At 47.0% G+C, this 21,729-nt stretch overlaps 1 protein-coding gene and 1 non-coding gene across 2 annotated transcripts in view; one reads left to right on the forward strand and one right to left on the reverse strand.

Annotated features, from left to right (window-relative positions):
- The window catches only part of ABRAXAS2 (abraxas 2, BRISC complex subunit), a 31,959-nt gene extending 21,396 nt beyond the window's left edge, over positions 1-10,563 (forward strand). The window contains exons 5-9 of the mRNA XM_066239521.1: positions 2,197-2,387; positions 3,213-3,332; positions 4,526-4,610; positions 6,194-6,308; positions 8,158-10,563. Of these exons, the coding sequence (XP_066095618.1) occupies positions 2,197-2,387; positions 3,213-3,332; positions 4,526-4,610; positions 6,194-6,308; positions 8,158-8,627 (981 nt within the window). The 3' untranslated portion in view covers positions 8,628-10,563. The remainder of the gene's footprint in view (positions 1-2,196; positions 2,388-3,212; positions 3,333-4,525; positions 4,611-6,193; positions 6,309-8,157) is intronic.
- Positions 10,564-21,192: 10,629 nt separating this feature from the next.
- Positions 21,193-21,268, reverse strand: TRNAG-ACC (transfer RNA glycine (anticodon ACC)). The gene has a single exon. It is a non-coding gene; the product is annotated as a tRNA-Gly (tRNA).
- Between the last annotated feature and the right edge of the window lie 461 nt (positions 21,269-21,729).

Consider the following 21,729-nt stretch of genomic DNA (forward strand, 5'->3'; position numbering starts at 1 on the left):
TCTTATCCACTCTTTTTTAAAGAAAAAGTACTTTTCACTTTTTTATCAGTCACTATTGTGTGACTGGTATGGAGTTTTAAAGCTGATGTTGTACAGTGGGAAAAGACAGGTTTCAGACCTTGCCTATCACTGTGCTTTCGACAAAACATCTTTTTTATAAGGGTTTATGCTGTCAGAAGTGTTTGGGTTTTCTTTTTACTTAAAGAATATCAGCATTAATGGATCTAGTGTGATTTGAAGTCATGCTTAATGCTCAGTAGTACTACCTAAGGGCAGGCATCGTTTATTCCCTGTAGTTCCTGGCAGTGATGTGAACTCCGTGGAGGTGACATTGCTGCCCCCAGGGTTGTTGTGATAGTTAATGAAAATATTTGTAACATCATTTGCTGGGGGCTGGGCACAGGGGCTCCGCCAGGGTCAGTTCACTTCCTTCTTACACGCAAGTGCCAAAGCATAATCTAGACTTACTGTTCATTTCAATATAGCACAATTTTAACCTACCTTTATATCTTTTTTTTTTTTTTTTTGTATTTTTCTGAAGCTGGAAACGGAGAGAGACAGTCGGACTCCCGCATGCGCCCGACCGGGATCCACCCGGCACGCCCACCAGGGGCAACGCTCTGCCCACCAGGGGGCGATGCTCTGCCCCTCCGGGGTGTTGCTCTGCTGCGACCAGAGCCGCTCTAGCACCTGGGGCAGAGGCCAAGGAGCCATCCCCAGCGCCCGGGCCATCTTTGCTCCAGTGGAGCCTTGGCTGCGGGAGGGGAAGAGAGAGACAGAGAGGAAGAAGGAGGTGGGGGTGGAGAAGCAAATGGGCGCTTCTCCTATGTGCCCTGGCCGGGAATCGAACCCGGGTCCCCTGCACGCCAGGCCGACGCTCTACTTCTGAGCCAACCGGCCAGGGCCTACCTTTATATCTTAAAGCGGGATTTTCACTCAGTTTATTTCAAAGCAAGAAGCTATATGAAAATTATTCATCTAATAAAGAATTAAATTGATTGTCTCTACAACAGAGATTTTCATACTTCAGTATGCACAAGGAAAAAACTCAAGGAACTTATCTTAAATTCAGATCCTGGCTCTACCCATAGAGGCTTCAGATTCTGAGTGGGGCCCCAGGACATTTCAGCCAGCTCCCAGGTGTCCTGTGGGTCACCTGCCTTCCAGCTGGCCAGCAGATCCCGTTAGAACTAGTCTTCCAGAGGATGCATCAGTTTAATTCACTTAGCCAGCTTTGTTAACCTGCAGTTAGAGTTTACAGTGCTAAACTTTAAAAATCATTGTGTTGATGTAGAACTGTCTAGCAAGCAACTGCACATACTAATAGTGTACACTTTAAGAAGTTTTGATATGTGGGCCCTGGCCGGTTGCTTCAGCGGTAGAGCGTCAGCCTGGCGTGTGGGGGACCCGGGTTCGATTCCCGGCCAGGGCACATAGGAGAAGCACCCATTTGCCTTCTCCATCCCCGCCCCCTACTTCCTCTCTGTCTCTCTCTTCCCCTCCCGCAGCCAAAGCTCCATTGAAGCAAAGATGGCCAGGCACTGGGGATGGCTCCTTGGCCTCTTTCCCAGGCGCTAGAGTGGCTCTGGTCGTGGCAGAGCGACGCCCCGGATGGGCAGAGCATCACCCCCTGGTGGGCAGAGCGTTGCCCCTGGTGGGCGTGCCGGGTGGATCCCGGACGGGCGCATGCGGGAGTCTGCCTGACTGTCTCTCCCCGTTTCCAGCTTCAGAAAAATAAAAAATAAAAAATAAAATAGAAAAAGAAATTTTGATATGTGTCTACACCCAGGAAACCATCATCATCATAAACTAATGACAATGTCTATCACTGTAAAATCCCCTTGGGCCTTCTCTAACCCCTCCTTCCTACATCCCCCCACCCCAGTCAGTGCTGGATCTGCTTTATGTTACTATCGATTAGTTTCACTCTCTAGAACTTTACATGAAGAGAATACATATATATAGGTGTGGCTTCTCTCACTCAGCATGATTATTTTGGAATTGGTCTGTGTTGTATGTATCACCGCAGTTTGTATACCCTGTTGATGGACAATTGGGTCGTTTTCAGTTTTGAGCAATTGCACATGGAGCTGCCTTGAACATTTGTGTCCAGGTGTTTGCGTGGATACATTCAGAACTAAATGTTAAAATCTTATGCAACTTTTAACACTTTCCTCCTCCTGTTTTCTATTGCAGAAAGTAATCGGGTGGTACCGATTCCGGCGAAACACGCAGCAGCAGATGTCGTACAGAGAGCAGGTCCTCCACAAGCAGCTCACTCGCATCCTCGGGGTGCCTGACCTCGTCTTCCTTCTCTTCAGCTTCATCTCCACCGCCAACAACTCCACGCATGCTTTAGAATACGTTCTCTTTAGACCAAACCGCAGGTAAGGGACGCCTTCCCGCCAGCCTCGCAGGAACAGGAAAGGCGTTGGTAAAAGACACTGAGATGTATGAAAGTGTACACTTTATAGCATCTTTAAATAAAAAGCTTTTATAATTCTCTTTTAGCTAGTTTTCTTTGTAGTTAGCGCAGGTATTTTTGTTAGTTGTATTAATTAAAATTTTTCTTTTTACTCAAGCAGCAAGACATGTTAATTACACATAAATTCTCATAGGGATAAACAGCTGGAAGTCCTCACTTGCTTCTCCATAACCCTGTATGTAGAAATACAGTGTTATTGCTCTGGAAGTCTGACTATCATTTTAAAGCAGAGACAGAGTTGTGAAATCGATCCACATACTGGTTAATGAAGGTTTTGCATTGTGCACTTGTTGAGCGCAAAAAAAATAAAAGATGATCCCGTGATCATGGTGTCTGCTATAAACATCAGAAAAGTCTCTCTCTGGAAATTCACTTGTAGTAGAAGAAATTAAATTGACGTCAGTGGAAATTATGATTAACTGTTAAATAGCCATCTGCAAGGTTACCTTAATTTACTAGCAATATTTCTTGAGCACCCTATCAGTCACTGCGGAGATACAGATGTAGAAGACATGACCTCTGCCCTCAAAGAGTCTACCATCAAGTTTCTACTTTAAGGGAGGACAGGAATCCCTGATCCGTGCCTCCTCAGAGGAGCAGGTCCATGGGAGCAGGTGCTTGGGGATGCCTCCTGGCAGTTCCCCAGGGCAGGACCCAGACCCCGCTGCCGTGACCCATCCTTCAGTCAGTGGCACTGTGAACGTGACCGCTGTCCTGTCTTCCACAGGTATAATCAGAGGGTATCCCTCACCATTCCCAACCTCGGCAACACCAGCCAGCAAGAGTACAAAGTGTCTTCAGTGCCAAACACCTCCCAGAGCTATGCCAAAGTTATTAAAGAGCATGGGTAAGTGCCAGGGTACAGGGACGCTCATTCTTTCCTTTTGTTCACATTTACAAGGTTTATGGAGAAATGTGATGTCAAGTTTGATGTGATTGAAAGTGGAAAATGCAGTGAGGTATAGACCATCGCTACCATATAGAAAAATTTTATTCTTATTGAAAAGCTAGCCTGACCAGGCAGTGGCGCAGTGGATAGAGCATCAGACTGGGACGCGGATTACCCAGGTTCGAGACCCCAAGATCACCAGCTTGAGCACGGGCTCATTTGGTTTGAGCAAAAAGCTCACCAGCTTGAGCCTAAGGTCGCTGGCTTAAGCAAGGCGTCACTTGGTCTGCTGGAGCCCCCAGTCAAGGCACATATGAGAAAGCAATCAATGAACAACTAAGGTGCCACAATGAAGAATTGACACTTCTCATCTCTCTCCCTTCCTGTCCCTCTCTCTGTCTCTGTCACACACAAAAAGAAAAGATAGCTTACTTTGCCCATTATCTTTTTTAAAATTATTATTATTTAAGTGGGGGGGCAGGGAAAAAATTATTATTATTTGCCACAATTATTTTGTAATTGATCTAAAAGTTTGGCTAAAGTCATGTGCATTTCTTAGATCCTAAAAGCTTAACTGCAGTCACTAAAAATTGGTTAGCTGTTTTATTTATTTTATTATTTTTTATAGAGACAGAGAGAGAGTCAGAGAGAGGGAAAGATAGGGACAGATAGACAGGAATGGAGAGAGATGAGAAGCATCAATCATTAGTTTTTCATTGTGACACCTTAGTTGTTCATTGATTGCTTTCTCATATGTGCCTGACCGTGGGACTACAGCAGGCTGAGCAACCCCTTGCTCAAGCCAGAGACATTGGGTCCAAGCTGGTGAGCTTTTGCTCAAACCAGATGAGGCCACGCTCAAGCTGAGGACCTCGGGGTCTCGAACCTGGGTCCTCCTCATCCCAGTCCAACGCTCTATCCACTGCACCACCACCTGGTCAGGCAGTTTTATAATTTTTTAAATTGTCTTAGTCACATGGGTTCTTTTTTATATCTCTTTTATCATTCCAGTAGTGTGAACATTATTGCTGAGACATTGTCCCCTTGGAGTCGTGGCATTTAAGTACTAGATGAAGTAGACATGATAGGAAAATGCCTCTCAGGTTCTTAGCAGTTATAATTTTTGTGACTTCTTTCTGTCTGCTTTCTAGTACTGACTTCTTTGACAAGGACGGAGTAATGAAAGACATCAGGGCGATTTATCAGGTTTATAATGCACTTCAGGAGAAAGTACAGGTAACTGACTTATTTCTCCATTTCAGTCTTATCTGTATTACCCAGATGCTTTTACTGCTACTTTAATTTTTAATACTCTCCCAACTGACAAATGAGCCATGGTCCACGAGAATGGACTCTCCCAAAGTGATGTCAGATGTGCAGGTGGCTGCCATGCCGGCCTGCGGGAGCCCGTCACCCACCGTGTGCCCGCACTGGGGTACAGTGTCCAGTGCTGGGACCCATTCACAACAGTGTTTTTTCCTGGGACATGTATCTGAGTTTGAAGCAGGACTGTAAGGAACACAGCTGTCTAGTCAGTGGGACAGTGATTAGGGACCACAAGCTTGAAACAGCCTTGCCTCCTTCCCTCTTGTCCACTCTGTGCCCTGACACCACCATTGAGGGGAAGGGCCTCAGGGGAGCCTGTCCATTCCTATTGGTGTGCCAATTATTTATGGAAACAACTCCTGCAAAATACTAAGCCAGGTGCTAACCACACTCCCCCGCCTCCCACACGGCATTCTCAGGAGTAATTTTCTCTAAAACCCTAAGAGCAAAATGGGCTTTGAGGACAAGGAGGAAGGTGGTGGAGCAGAAGGCTTCCTGGGCCTGAAGGGCACCTGGCTTTGGGGAACGGCACCTGAGCAGAGGGAGGAGAGGCAGCCACTGAGAAGGGGGAGCAGACAGCCGAGCCCGGGGCACACCGGGAGAGCACCTGGCTTTGGGGAACGGCACCTGAGCAGAGAGAGGGGAGGCAGCCACTGAGAAGGGGGAGCAGACAGCCGAGCCCGGGGCACACCAGGAGAGCATCCCGCAGGCCTCGGTGAGTGTCTGTACACGGGGTGAGGGCCCCGTGCACTAGCAGCGTAGGGGCCGTCACACGGGCTCACCAGCGATGGCCCCCTTCCCGGCGGTTGCTGGCACTCCTGCCATGGCAGGAACGCGCACTGAAATACAGCTTTCTGTCCCAAACTCACAGCCATGCTCTCTGTAGACTGTAAGTCCTGTCTGGAGGACATCATGGAGGCCGTTACACACTTCATTGCCAATTTCATAAAGCCTGCTCGCTCTGGAAACACCAATGTCACATAGAGTGTGCTCTGAGAGGAATGGGTTAATTACACAGATGTAATCTCAAACAGTTCTCTTTTATTAAATCTGACACTGAAACTTATTTTTCAGCTCTCCCTAATTATTCAGATTTCCTGTTTAATCTTTTTTATGTCAACTGATTTGTGATTGTTGGTTATAAATAAAATTTGAAAGCATCTCATTTCTGTCTTTTGTTCATCTTTTGTATGCTAGACTGGTGTCAGAAATTCTCTCTTCGTTTCAATAAAAATGAGTAATCCAGGGAAAACATAAATCCTCCCCAGCTTGCCCTTATTTTTCAAGAACGTTTACGCTACATAGCATAATCACCTTAACAAAATTAAGAAAGCGAATCCGTGACTAAGAAGAGCACTGGCCGTTGGGTTCTGCCGTAAGGTCTGTCCTTGGCCTGGACGCACACCTGGACACAGGGTCCTCGCAAGTGCTCTGCTTAGGAGTGCTTCAGGCTTGGATTGAAACTAACTGGTCTCGTTGTTGTTTCCCCCCAGGCAGTGTGTGCAGATGTGGAAAAGAGTGAGCGAGTAGTTGAATCTTGTGAAGCAGAAGTGAGTAAATTAAGAAGACAGATCACTCAGAGAAAAAATGAAAAGGAACAAGAAAGAAGTGAGTTTCCTATTGAATTTACTGTTCAGTATCAGGGAAATACCTGGTTTTAAACATCAAACTATATGATAAATAACATAAATCCTTCTATGCTCATTAAGCCCTAAGTCAGGCTGTTTGGGAGCGGGTGTCCACTGTTCTCCAAGCCTCTTCAGAAGAGAAGTGCCATTTTTCACAGTTCCTTCCTCCAGTCTCTGACGCTGTGAGGAAAAGAAGACCCAAGATAGACGGGCTGAAGCAAGTCAGACTGAATCCTGGGAAGTGACTGATGCGGCCTTGTGTGTGTCGAGCACTGTGATCTGCACACAGCAGATGTGGCGTTTCCTTCTGAGCGTCCCTGGCCTAGAAGGGACAGGGCCTGTGTTCACTATAGCCACACAAAGGCACCACTTAAAATTCTTCTAACTTTATGTTTGGTTCTTAGGGTCACAGCAAAGGCTGTAAATGTCTGTTTATTGGTAGCTGTGTATGATGGATATTATTAAGCTAAAGAACCAGCTGGATGAATGAGAATCAGGCCTAAGAATCTATTAATCCCAGAACGCTAACAGACATATTTACTATGATGCCACCAGATTTAACATTTGTAGATAAAATTTATAAAATGTATGGCAAATAATATCAAGTGTACAAGAGAAGGATGTGGCTAAGTTTTTCTAATTTAATAAGAATATTCACAAACCAATTAAAATGTAATTTTATATTTCCAAGTAAATGGTGACAGGATCATTTCTACTGTAAAAGTTTTCTAGAAATAATTAGAAATGCAGACAGGGGTTTATGCATAGGAACATTAATCACAACTTTATAATTCTAAAACCTTGGAAACAACCTATTAAAATGGTTGAATAAACAAGAGCAGAATAGTTTAATAAACTTTGGTGTATCTATAGAATGGAATATTGTACAGCCATTGAAGTGAATTTTAATAACATGGGATAAAGGCCAATCTATAATTTTGAGCAAAACCACCAGGATATATATGGTATAAACATAGTCTTACCTGTGTTTACAATGTGTATACAGGAACCACACACAAGGTGGGATGATAAAAGCTGCGTTCAGGAAATGAGTGAGGGCTTGATACCTAAAGTTGACATTTTTTAATTCAAAATCTTGTGATCTTTTCACCAAAATTCTTGTGTTATCTGGGTGACAGAATTGTGGGCAATTTTAATTTTCTTTGTTCTTTTCTAACTTGTAAAAGTGTATATATATCATTTTTACGATATTAAAAATGTACTTTAAAAAAACTTAAAAGATGGGGGCTGTTTCAGAGCATTCATAAAAATGTAAAGTTATGGCCTCGGTCCTAGGAAAACTGTCCACCTGCCTGAGGGCTCCTCAGCTTTTAAGGAGAAAGAGGCGCATATGTGTATTGTGACAGGTAGCTGCAAAGAAGTGTTTTTTGATGTGAGATTGTCAAGGGAAGAAAGTCACGTTCAGATGACCTCCGAAGGTGGTGAGGAGTGTCTGCTCTGTCCTCGGTCCACGGCTGAGCACAAGGCAGCGCAGGTGAGGTCCTGGGCCTAAGGACCTGCCCACCGCTAGCTGTTCCCTTTGTGAAGCCCCTTAACCTTTTTGAACTGTTTATATATATATAATGTAAACCGTCATATTAATAATAATGACAGTACTTCAGAAGGCTGTTTTGAAGCTTAAATGAATTAATGTGTAGAAGAATATCCTGTAAAGTATGAAGTACCATGCAAATGTAGAACGTTGATGGTCAGGATAGGTTTCCCTGCTTTGTGGCTGTTTTCCAGAACGTTCAGGTTGACTGTTGAATGCGTTGAGGTGCACCGCTGGGAAAACACAGTGTGACTGTTTTCTTCCTCTCTTCCCGCAGGATTGCAGCAGGTGATGATGAGCAGACTGATGCCGTCCGAGAGTGTGGAGCCAGCGCTCAGCCCGCGGACGCCCTATTCTGAGTTCGCCGCTGAAGGTAGAAGTTCCCCTGGCGACGCAGAGACCGCTGACCCCCCGCCCCCTTATTCTGATTTTCACCCAAACAATCAAGAAAGTACTCTGAGCCATTCTCGCATGGAAACGAGTGTCTTTATGCCTCGACCTCAAGCTGTGGGCTCCTCCAATTACGCTCCCAGCAGTGCCGGACTGAAGTATCCTGGAAGTGAAGCAGACCTCCCTCCTCCCCAGAGAGCATCTGGAGACAGTGTGGAGGAATCAGACGACAGTGATTATGAAAACTTGATTGACCCCACAGAGCCCTCTAACAGGGAATACTCACACTCGAGGGATTCTCGACCTCTGACACATCCCGACGGGGGCTCCAGGAACACTCAGACCTCCCAGATTTAGCTAAACAAAAGCAGCTCTCCACTCAGCACTGTTTCTTACTTATAGCGAGAGTTTTCTGAGGACTTAATCTGGAGGGAGAACTGCTTTCTCAGACCCCTGGGATGTCAAGAGAGTCCTGGGCACACAACGGGCAGGGGCCCCACGTCCACAGGGCCTTACAGACGCCGTGGGCAGGAGTCACAACAGGAATCACTAAGATAATCAAATGGTCCCAATTCTGGCGCGATTCATGGATGTACTGGTATATTTAGGCAAAGAGAAACTTATCAACTTAGTTTCTATTCTTGGAAATAAATTGAAAATTAGAGACTAAGCACAATTAGTCTATAAATGTTCTATAAATCAAAAACTTACCTCTTGCACTATCATGCCTTGAAATTGACTTTTTTCAAAGGGAAACAAGTTTAGCAGCAGCCTTCAAAGAACCTTCTTTCTATGATGAGCCAAATTCATCTTTGCCAGAAAAGAAATTTTGATAATCCCAAGAAGCCTGATTGGAACAAATCGGATGTACCTTCTCTTGTCTGCATGGCTTTGTAAGATCGAAAGAGAGGGCTTTGTTTTAACTTTTTTCTACTAGCCTGATACGTATTGTCACTTAAAATGGTTGCCTTTAAAAAAACACACAAACAAATGTAGAAATACTAATTACCAGTAAGTAATCATCCAAATAAGTATGTTATAAAATAAATTACTTATTTTTCTTTTGTGGAATAACAGTGACTGCTATGTTGCACTAGCCACACGTATGGCCTCTGGTCTGGAGTCTTAGGTGAAGGACGCAGGGCAGTGGGTCACAGAGGAGTGACAGCCAGGCCCGAGTTTCATGGTGAGCAGTGGACTTAGCCAAGTTCATACAGAAGGGATATAACTCATTTAGATCTTCTGACAAATCCTAGTGTTAGGGGTTTTTTGGGTTTTTTGGCTTTTTGGAGGAAAGACATTTAATAAGCTGTTTGAGAATCTTGGTGAATAAAGATTCATTTTAAATCTGAATAACCACCTTTTTTTTTTTTAAGCTGCCATTTGCAGGATAATTGTGGGATGTGTAGAGACTTCCTGTTGGGATGCATTTATATTTTTATTTAATTACTGGCTTGTTTTCTAGTTTTTCCCCAGAACGTGTGAAACCACTAAAGACGTTCATGAGCATTTTAGGCTCCTGGTTTGGGAATGACAGGACCCACTGTTTACGATGAGGTCAGCCGGCGAAGTTAATGCTTTGGGGGACACAACTGCCTTTTTCCTCTGGACTAGTTACACCCTGAAATAAGAAGGGAGTTGTCAAAGAGACATAACATTCACATTCTGAAAAATTAGTTTCATTTCACAGGACAGACGTTGACTCTCTGCGCTCCGGTTCCAATACTGAGTTAGACAATACTGACTGACCAATGAGACCCTGAGACTGCCACGGTCCCGATGCCTGTCCGGTGGGCTCTGGGTTTCTGGCCCTCCTGGTTCTGCTGGCCTGGAACCACTGCCACTTGATTTGAGATGTCACAGACCACTTTATCTGCAGATGCGTCCAGTTCTGTCAGCTACCTGGTAGTTGGCTTCAGCACTGGTGCGAGTTTAGTTTGTTCTTTTTGTTTTTTTTTTTTGTTTTTTTTTTTTTATTCATTTTAAAGAGTGGGGAGAGAGAGAGAGAGAGAGAAGGGGGAGGAGCAGGAAGCATCAACTCCCATATGTGCCTTGACCAGGCAAGCCAGGGTTTTGAACCGGCAACCTCAGTGTTTCCAGGTTGACGCTTTATCCACTGCGCCACCACAGGTCAGGCTGTTCTTTTTGTTTTTTAAGTGCCATTGCCATCTCCTCTGTTCATATTTTGACATTCAGGAATATATTTTTATTTTACGCCATAATGAAACCTACAATGTATATCTGACAAAGCAGTTACGTAAATGTGACAATAAAAACTTATTTAATCATGGTATCATTGTTTTAATGTTTGTTTCTGCACCCAACAAAGTCTTGCCTCAGTTGACTCATTCTGCCATTCTTAGTAGACTTGACAACAGTTTTTTTTAAAGGGCATAAAACTCATCTTCACATAGTTGTGGGCTTTTTTGTTTTTTTGTTTTGTTTGTTTTTTGTGAGACTAGTTTCAGGGGAATCCCAAGAACACAATTTGCTTAAAAGTTTCTGTTGGTCTTGAGAAGAATGTGTTGAGTATCAAGTGACCAAGAGAACTGGGTATCCATGAACAATAAAGTTGACTCTTAGGAAGCTCCCAGAAGGCACCTTCCGCATAAGACATGATCTTGTCTGAAGAGAGACCCCTCAGCATGGGTTCCCAGACGGCTGAGATGTTGTAGAAGTTGGTGCTCTCAGAGTGAGGGTCTCAGGAATCACGGACTCACCTTGGGGTGAGGGCCTGCCGGCCACCACGGACTCTGGCTTCCCTGGCAGCCCATTCCAGCTGAGGGATGTATCTCTTCCAGAACCCAAGGGGATCGTCTGGGTTCAGCAGGATTTTAAAACATGGACTGCAGCCTTTTAAGATGCCACGCTGTGTCTCAACTGTTTGGAGGAAAGATGACTGGATTATCTTAACTTAGAAGTCTGGAAATGCTTAATTACATGCTGTAATTGGCTTTTTTTTTTGGAGAAGGATCAAAACAAAAACGGAAATCTCATCCCCAAACAGACCCCGAGGACATGTACTTTAAAATTCCAGAGGGGGGGACAGAATGACAATAACTTTTAATAAAGAGATCTAAATTAACTGTGAATCCATATTTTAAGGAGGTAAAGTCTCGGGGAATGTAAAATAAAAATACAATGGAAAGGAGTAATGGCTGTTAACTGTTGTGGGTCTGGCTTGCCCTTGCCCATAGGTTTCATTTCAGTTTCTGAAAGATTATCCCTCTTTTACAAGGTCCTGCTTCTTCCTTTCCCACAGCGAACCTTAGCTCTGCTAGACAGGGAGCCTGAAGGCGCTGGCTCTGCAAACGCGGTGCTTATAAATAATGGAAGATGTTTACTTTTCAACTTGATGACAAACAGATTGGGGAAGAGTTCTGGGATTGAGTTTCACTGCCTCCTTCCTTCACAGTGATTTCCGTGAGTCCTAAATAAGACCAGGAGCGTCAGGACACAGAGTACATCCAAATTGGGTTACTTGGGCTCACTCTGTTCCCCGGGGATTAGAGGAGAGGCAGCTTCTCACAGTGAGGCCCTGGAACATGACCAGGAAGGTGTCCCCTTGAATGCCAGACACTCCCCGTGATCCAGAATGTAGTGCTTGGAAGTGGCCTTCTGTGTGTGCAGACTTGGCAAAAGAAAGTTTGTGACAGGATTGTTCTAGTAGCAAAAACCCTGGAAATTGGTGCTAATGATAACAATGATTCAATGTTGGTACTTCCACAGGAGAAATGTCTGCAGCTACTAGAAATACTGACTCAAAAGATTTCTCAACAGAGAATGATGGTTTCTAGCTACCAAATGAAGAAAGCCAGGTTTTGAAATGGTATGGAAGGTATGATCCAATTTTTGCTGGGGAACATAATTTTATGTAATTTTTCTGTTGGTGGAAAACAATCTGGAAGCACAGTGCCCAAAGTGTTGTCCCCGGGTCATGCAATACAGGCAATTTTTTTTCACCCTAAATCTATTTGCATTTTCTAATTTTTTTTTTGCAATGTGTTTGTATAATGAAAGACTTCAGGACTGATGGGTCATTGGCTACAGGAATAATTTCATGCACACCATCCTAGAGGAGATTCTGGAAGCACTCTTGATTCTCTGGGTCTCCTCCTCACCACACTTCTATGTTTTAGATTGGTTGCTGGTGTAAGACCAGCCTTGTTGAGGTCGCTCACTTCCTGCATGAACTTCTGTCTCATTCCTGGAGGAAGTCATGGACTTCAGTTTTATTTTGCATCAACACTTTGATTTTCTTTTTTCCTAACCTAGAGCCAAGTCCGCTTTCCTTAGTTTGGAATTCATTTCCTAAATTTCCAAGAAACGCTTAAGAAATGCCTTGACCGTGAAAGGGAGCCAAAAATGGAGCGATTATTGATGCTGCGTCTCTTAGGCAATGGTGCTCACTACAAAATTGGTGTTTGGAGTCTTAAAATATAAGAATGATTTCCTGGCCTTGCAGATAACTCTCTGCTGCATTTGTGTGTTCTGCTTGCTGACAATCTTTAATATGGTTCCCTTCCTGCTTGGGGAAACTTAGGTTGTGTTACCTCTTAGGAGATGTAGTCCGGTCCACACACAAGTCTGGGGGAGTTTGGTTCCAAAGCAAATACATGCTTGCTTGGAACGTTTGCCGTGGCCAGCCCACTGCGGGCACCGCTTGGTAGAGCTACGGACCGTCAGTCATTAACCCAGACTGATGAGAAGCAGATGTGCTTTAGCCATCCTAAAATGAGGATCACCCAGAAGACCTTCCAGACAGTTTCAGGCCATGGAAGTGCGGGAGGAATTCGGGGACAATGAGTAACCATTCTGCAGGGACAGTAAGTCCAGGGGAGCTCCCTGGCACACATGAGATGGGAAGTGAAGAGCGAGGTTTTATGCAACTTGAATTCTTTAAAAAGTTCTCCATCTCCTCAATCTGTCACAATCCTACTCCTTGTTTAAAGCCCGGCTTATTTGTCCCCTCGTTTCAGAAACCTTTCTGACTCCCCTGAGAGGAGTGTGCAGCCCGACTCCCTTGCTCGAACCTCTGTCTGGTGCCTGGCATGTCTCCTGACTTAGCGCCCATGGTGGCGTGTAAGATTGGCGTTACTACCTCTCACTCCCTGGCACAGGTGTTCCCAAACTACGGCCCGCGGGCCGCAATTTGGCCCCCTAAGGCCATTTATCCAGCTCCCACCACACTTCCAGAAGGGGCAACTCTCTCATTGGTGGTCAGTGAGAGGAGCACTGTATGTGGGAGCCCTCCAATGGTCTGAGGGACAGTGAACTGGCCCCCTGTGTAAAAAGTTTGGGGACCCCTGCCGGGCAGGATGTGATACCGTCATGCAGGAAAAGGACGGGAGTGTCTCAGTCCCCGGCACCAGCACGGGCGTGGCACAGAGCAGGCAACAGTACACACCTGCTGCCCGAATACCGAATGAAAGGAGAGGGGCCCAAATAAAACTGCCTCGTCGGGAAACCCGTTCCTGAAGAAAGCTCGTCTGGAGAGGTTGCTCGTATAAGGAGCGTGACCTCTTGAACTGCCCTTGTACTGCAGACCTTGATAAACGATTTCTCACCTGGGCCTGCTGGAACCTGAGGTGCCAAGGCCATCATCTGAAGAGAGGTACATGCAGTCCCCTGGAGGAACATGAAGAGCCCGGAAAGCCGGCCGGTGGGTGTCGTCTCTCGTTGATTGGGTTTCCCTCCAAGGCCAGGACGGGCTTCTGCCAGCCGTGTTTACCCCGAAGCCTGGTGTGGCTCTCAGATCTGTCTCCTGCGGCAGGACTGGAAACATGCGTGAAGGAAACGGACCATCGCTCAACGAAGCCTGCCTTTGACTAACAGCTGCTCTTTTAAACATCCTCCTTTGGCCAGTTTGGAAAATCACCTGTGACATCTACTTGGGCAAACAAATGTGATGGAACCTCAGAAAGTTAAGGTTGGCTAAAGGTCTGTTACCCTTTAAAACAGTTGTGAGAATATTCTGAGGCCCCACACCATTGTCTGCATTGGCATTTGCACGGGATGCTTTGAGAGCAGGAGAACGATTGGACAGTGACCAAGCTCACAGTAATCTACACTATTTGGGTTTGAGTGAGTTACCGTCGTGCATTCATGTACATGCTATGTTTCTCCATGACTAATAGTAGTTTGTTTATACCAGCTTCACCATAAACACATGAGTAATACATTGCACTATGGCATTATGATGGCTATGACATCCCTGGGCATAGGAATTTTCAGTTCCATCATCATCTGATGGGCCCACCGTCTCAAATGCCATCTGTCCTTGACCAAAATGTCAATGGCGCATGACTGCAGTTGGAATCACACAGCCTGTAGCCTTTTTAGATTGGCTTCTTTTAATTAGCAATGTGCCTTTAAGGGTCTTTTTGTGGCTTGATCGTTCAACTCTTCAGTGCTGACTGATATCCCATTTTATGGATGCAGTGGCTTATTTACCCATGGTGACCAGTAGTGTTGTGACAGAGTGTGCCAGGGAGGAAAGTGGGGTGGATGAAACCCCTTGTTGCTAGAACGCAGAGGCCTTTTCCATTGTGCTTGGGAATTGGTCCCTGTCTAGTGAGTACTAGGAGCCTGCAGACATGTTCAGATGGAGAGAGTAATGCGGGAGTTGAGTCTCGGTTTCAGGAGGCTGGGCCTAAGACTGCACATGGACCGAGTCACTGGGTGTGGGTCCCATCCTTTAGCTATGCAACCTTCTGGGCCTGTTTACTCACCCTTAAAACATCCTGATGCTGATGACACCGACTTTGCCTCTACCACAGGCCTGCCATGGGAATGAACAGAGAAGGCTCAAGAAAGGGTCTTGTGAAAAAAAAAAAAGAAAGGGTCTTGTGTACTGTTCTGCACAGAGCTGGGTAGGGTAGGGATCATGACCCCAGCCAGCCCTCTCCCTCCCCTTTTCCCTCTTCCTCCCCCTCCCCTCCCACTACCTCCCACTCCCCTCCCCCTCCCCCTCCCCCTCCCCATTCAGGCTCTGTTCTCTGGTTATTTAGATGAATGCTACTCCAGTTCATGTTTCTTTTGTTCAAAACCCAGAGTGGAGTCCCTTCCAGAGGAGGTAGAGATGGAATGTCTTCCACTCAGCTGGGGCCACGGTCTACCTGAGGGCTTTGCCTTCGTGCCTCTCCACTTGAGGCTGGTGGCCATCTCCTGAAGCCTCTCAGGACAAGAACACAGCAAGGGTGCTGCCATCAGACAGCACGTGGCCTCCATCCCCAAGACAGTCCTCCTCCTCAGGGGCCGGCAGTCCACCTTCTCCTCCTGTCTCAGCAACTGCCCATCACTGCCTGAGGGACTGCAAGCCTCCAAGGGCTCGGGCGTCATGATGCATCAATGGCCAGGGCGTTTCCAGCACATGCAGCCTGTACGCCAAACTGAAGCTCCCAGCATCTTCCTCCTCTTGACATTTCTCAAAGTGCTTCCAGGTGCTGAAGTCCCCTGGGACCAGCAGCATTTAGAAAGGGCGGGGGGGAGGCCCTGGCCGGTTGGCTCAGTGGTAGAGCGTCGGCCTGGTGTGCAGGAGTCCCAGGTTCGATTCCTGGCCAGGGCACACAGGAAAAGCGCCCATCTGCTTCTCCACCCCTCCCCCTCTCTATCCTCTCTGTCTCTCTCTCTTCCCCTCCCGCAGCCAAGGCTTCATTGGAGCAAAAATTGGCCCGGGCGCTGAGGATGGCTCTATGGCCTCTGCCTCAGGCACTAGAATGGCTCTGGTTGCAACAGAGCGATGCCCCAGATGGGCAGAGCATCGCCCCCTGGTGGGCATGCCGGGTGGATCCCGGTCGGGCACATGCGGGAGTCTGTCTGACTGCCTCCCCGTTTCCAACTTCAGAAAAATACAAAAAACAAAAGCAAAAACAAAAAAAGAAAGTGGGGGAGGGAGCCTGACCTGTGGTGGCACAGTATATAGAGCATCTCCCTCCTCCTCCCTCTCTCCCTTTCCTCCCCCTCCCCCTATCACTAGTCTAGACTAAACTCAAGGATCCAGCTGACATTTAAGGGATGGTGATTGTATAGAAAGCTGCCCAGACTACTTGACTAGCCTGTTCTCCCCCTGGGAAAAATTGGCAAAGCCTGGTAGCCATCCTGAGCCAGTCAGGGCTAGCGAAACTCAACGTTGGATTATTCACTTGCAGGCTGCAGAGACAAGAAGAAATGAGCACACCTGGATTAAGTTACAGCAAAGCCAAAGGGGAGACGTCCAGGGCGGCAGCGGTGGTGGCAGCGGGGGTGGTGAATAGAAGCCAACTGGGCTCCTCCAAGCCATCGGGAACATCTCATCTGCCACATGGTGTTCCGTGGAGTGACCTTCCCGGTCTTCTTGCCCAGAGGGGGTGCTTTCTCTGCCCCCACGCACCTGTCCAGGTCATCAGTTCCCGTCCGGCTGAAAAGCTTCCCTACCCGCTCAGTCCACAGAGGCCTACTGCGCAAACTCACTCCTTGTCCAGAGGTGGTGGGGCTCCCTGACCTCCTCACCCAGCCTGGGAGGTAGCTTCAAACAGAACTGTGAGTTGTCTGTGGGAACTCCGGGGTTATTAACTGTGTGCCCCGGGGCAAGTTCCTCAATCTTTCTGAGCTTCATCAGTAGGTACCTTCATCTCTACCTACAGGTGGGTTATTGAGAAGGTTAAGTGAGAGAGAGAGAGAATGTGAAGGCCAAAACACAGATTCAGGAAGAAAACAAACTGATAACTTGTAGCCACTGTCCTCTCAAAACTCACCTCCATCCCAGACACACGTTTCTATAGATAATAGGCCAGGAAGCACTGCGGGGAGCTGTCCCACAGAGGAGGCCCCAGAGGCAGCCTGGGCCATTGGGTGGATGGGGGCGACCAAGACCTTTAGGGGCTCAGGCCCCTCCTCCTCACTTTATCTGTGACTACATCAGGCTTTGGTGTGAAGAAAGAGTTCTCACTAGTGAAAATGGTTCTGAAACCAGAGATGGGTCTAGCCCGGCACTGGGCTACAGAACTTTCTATGCTGATGAAAGTGTCCTACCCCTGCACTGCCCAACCCAGTGGCCACGAGCCACGTATGACTAGCGAGCACGTAAAAGGTGGGCCAGCACGACAGAACAATCGAGTTGTGAATTTTATTCAACTGTAACTAATTTGAATCTAGATGTTAAGAGCCATGCACCACGTGGCCAGTGGCTACTATATGGGGTAGCACAGGATGCTAAACCTGAAGTCTCAAAGACGGAACTGAGGCAAGGGCAGTGTGGTGAAGTGCCCCAGCTCACAAAGCTCGTGAAAGAATCTGAGTCCAGGCCCCATGCCTCTTGTGTCTGCTGCGTCTGCTCCAGACCACCCCAGACTCAGAGAGCGTCAGCCCAGCACAGACCACCACGGGCACCATTTTGTCCCAGACTGAAAGGAAGGGCGGACCGGATGGAGCACTCGCTCGGACCCTGCGGGACTTAGGCGCTCTGCTCAGGAAGCGTGGCCATTCTCAGATCAACCTGCCATGCCCTTCCTATAGTCCTGGCACCACAGATGCAGACAGGCCAGGGCTGGGCAGGCGACAAGGGACTTCGCCTGGGCAGGTGCAATCTCAGCAGCCCCTTTCCTAAGTAGCACGGCCCCCTCTGTCCCCACCCCACCCTCCCCCTGGGGCCTGATCTAGGTGGGGGTCAGCCACATCTCTGCGGCCTGTGAGCTCATTCCACCTGCCCACTCAGAGCTACCCAGGTGGAGGATCAAATTAATCCCCACTCTGTATCCGGAGGCTGGCACTCAAATTTCCACCCACCTGGGAAGAGTGGGCACAGAGTCCCGAGTGAGGCTGAGTGACAGCCAAGCCCTCAGGAGAAGGGGGCCGGCAGGAGAGCTCTATGGCCATCTGTGCCCAGCCAAATCCAGTGTGAATGCTCTCTGCCTCGGCTGATGCTGGGAAATCTTGCTCCGGGTGCCTGGAGACCTGGTGGGACCAATTGTCAGCTCATGTCCTCAGCTGGGGGTGTGTGACATCTTCTCTCCCCTCCCCCTCCCTCATTTTCTACTCCCTTCTCTTTTGTTTGAGTAAATTTTTATCCAAGTGTAACACATGCAGAAAAGGAAACATCATAAAAGAATGGCTCCTTCAATTTTCACAAAACAAATATACCTATGAAACCGGCACAGAAATAAGTAGAACATGCCTGCAGGGTAGAATGCCCCTCCCTGTCCCCTCTCAGTCACTGCTCCCTCTCTGACCTCTCACTGGGACGCTCTGGCTGTGTCCTCTCAACACCCTCAGGCTGTGCCCCAAGCCCCAGTGCTGTGGTGTTTGGAGAGGGGTCCTTTGGTAGGTAATTAGGTCAATTAGGTCATGAGGGTGGAACCCTCACGCTGGGCTTAGGACCCTTGTAAGAGAAATAAGAGAAGGCGCTCCCTCTCTTTCTCAGCTCTCCTCCTGAGAGGGCACAGCGAGAAGGCAGCCATCTGCACCCCAGAAAGGGAGGACTCAAGAGGCCCACCTGACCACGCAGGCGCTGCTAGCTGACCTCAGCCTCCCCGCCTCCGGACCGGATCATGAGAATGACATTTTCTGTTGTTTACGAGCCACCCGCTCCACGATAGCCTGCCCCGGCAGCCCAGGCTGACTAAAGCCACCCACGTGAATTCTGTCTGTTTATAAACCTGTGTACTTCTTCCTCTGGACATCATGCATGTAAGATTCATCCTCGCTTTTGAGCACAGCGGATGTTCAACCGGGGATGGACCTGTGAGACTTGTCTGGGAGGCAGGTGCAGAGAATGCAGGCTAGACCATTCTCGCCCTGTGTTTTGGTAAACGTGCGTCATAGGCTCGGGTTTCTTCGGGGTATGTATCTTAAGCATGAGCTTAAGATCACAGTAGAAGGGTATGCAAGCGCTCAGCTTTAGTAGATCCCAAGGTTTCTCTGTTGTCCCAACAATTGACACTCCCAGCAGCAGGATGAGCGTTCCAGGAGCTCCGGGCTCCCCGCACCTGGCGTGGTCAGTCTGACACATGTTAGCCCTTCCGGTTAGTGCGAATGGCTGATCATTGCAATGTGAACTTGCACTTCTGTGGAAATGAATGAGGTTGAGCTCCTTTCCATGTGCTTTCTGGCCGAATAGCTTGTTTTGTCACGTTCCTGTCTGAGCCCATTTTTCTGTATGGGCATGACTTCGTTTCACCGTGCTTCATAGATGTTGTGTGTTTTACAAATTGAAGGCAAGACCAGCAAAATAATTACAGCTCACTTTATTGTGATGCGGTAGCCTGCAACCAAACCCGCCATATCTTTGTATGTTGTCTGCTTTTTCTTTGGTTTATAAGAATTTACATATATACATATGTATACATATTCCAGACATAAGTTTTAAAAATATGTGTGTGTTGTATGTGTATAAATGTACACCTGTATATAACCAAATGTCTTCTTTCTCCCATGAGATGGCTTATACTTTTTTTTTTCTTTTTACAGAGACAGAGAGAGGGATAGACAGACAGGAATGGAGAGATGAGAAGCATCAACCATTAGTTTTACGTTGCGCGTTGCAACACCTTAGTTGTTCATTGATTGCTTTCTCATATGTGCCTTGACCGCGGGCCTTCAGCAGACCAAGTAACCCCTTGCTGGAGCCAGCGACCTTGGGTCCAAGCTGGCGACCTCGGGGTCTCGAACCTGGGTCTTCCGCATCCCAATCCGACGCTCTATCCACTGCACCACCTCCTGGTCAGGTGTGATGGCTTATACTTTTGCTATCTTAAAGGTGTTTTTTTTGTTGAACAGAAATTTTAAATTTTAATTTAATCAAATTTACTGGTTGTTTTCCTTTATGGTTAAATGTCTTTTCATTTTATTTAAGAAATGTTTATTCCAAGGTCATCAAAATTTTCTGAGTTTTTTTCCTAAAAGGTTTATATTATTATTATTATTATTACAGAGACAGAGAGAAGGACAGATAGAGACAGACAGACAGGAAGGAAGAGAGATGAGAATCACCAGTTCTTCGTTGCAGCTTTTTAGTTGTTCATTGATTGCTTTCTCATATGTGCTTTGACCAGGGGCTACAGCAGAGTGAGTGACCCCTTGCTCAAGCCAGTGACCTTGGGCTCAAGCCAGCGAGCGACCATAGAGTCATGTCTATGATCCCATACTCAAGCCAGTGACCTTACGCTCAAGCTGGTGAGCCTCTGCTCAAGCCCATGACCTCAGGGTTCCGAATCTGGGTCCTCTGCATCCCAGTCTGACACTCCATCCACTGCACCACTGCCTGGTCAGGCAAAAAGGTTTATTGTTTTACTTTTTGTGTTTTGATTTTTGCATATGAGGTGAAGTAAGTAAGGGTCAATATGTTTGTGAGTTTGTGATCTAAGGGTCAATAATTTGTTCTTTCTCTATTGAATATCCAGTTGACTCAGCACCATTGTCATAAATCAAATGCACGTCTACTTTTGAACTCCCTTTGGTTCTAGTGGTCTGTTTGTTGCAACGTAGGTTCATAATAATTATTACTATCTGATAATAGAAGCACTTGAGCTTGGTTCTCCTTGGACAGTCTTGGCTGTTTGCATTTCCATAGAGATGTTTGAATAGGTTTGTCAACTGCCACAGCCCCCAAATAACCTTGCTGGATTTTTTTTTTTTTTTCATTTTTCTGAAGCTGGAAACTGGAAGAGACAGTCAGACAGACTCCCGCATGCGCCCGACCAGGATCCACCTGGCACGCCCACCAGGGGGCGATGCTCTGCCCACCAGGGGGCGATGCTCTGCCCCTCCGGGGCGTCGCCATGTTGCGACCAGAGCCACTCTAGCGCCTGGGGCAGAGGCCACAGAGCCATCCCCAGCGCCCGGGCCATCTTTGCTCCAATGGAGCCTTAGGTGCAGGAGGGGAAGAGAGAGACAGAGAGGAAAGCGCGGCGGAGGGGTGGAGAAGCAAATGGGCGCTTCTCCTATGTGCCCTGGCCGGGAATCGAACCCGGGTCCTCCGCACGGTAAGCCGACGCTCTACCGCTGAGCCAACCGGCCAGGGCTTGCTGGGATTTTGATCACATTGAATGTATAGGTCAATTGGGAAGAACTGGTTTCTTTACAATATTAAGTCTTCTAATCTATAAACCAGGTGTATCTGTCCATGTATTTGGGTCTTTACTAATTTCTTGCAATACTCGTGTTGTGTTTAGAGATCTCACATATCTTTCATTAGTTTTATTCCAAGGTGTGTGTGTGTGTGCGCGCACGTGCGCTCGTATGCACACAGATGTGCATAGGTGCACATGCACACATATAGTATAAATAGTAATTTTCACACTTTTATTTTCTACTTGTTTACAAGTATGTGGTAATGTAGTTGATTTTTGTTGATATTGACTGTGAACTCATCAACCTAGCTAAATTCACTTATTCTAAGAGTTTATCTGCAGATTTTTCCAATTTTCTGTGCATCCAATCATGTTTCCTGGGAATTATGGCAGCCTTCTCTCTTCCCTTCTAT

This window comes from Saccopteryx bilineata, chromosome 7 (genome assembly GCF_036850765.1).
Source record: "Saccopteryx bilineata isolate mSacBil1 chromosome 7, mSacBil1_pri_phased_curated, whole genome shotgun sequence".
Classification (NCBI taxonomy): Eukaryota; Metazoa; Chordata; class Mammalia; order Chiroptera; family Emballonuridae; genus Saccopteryx; species Saccopteryx bilineata.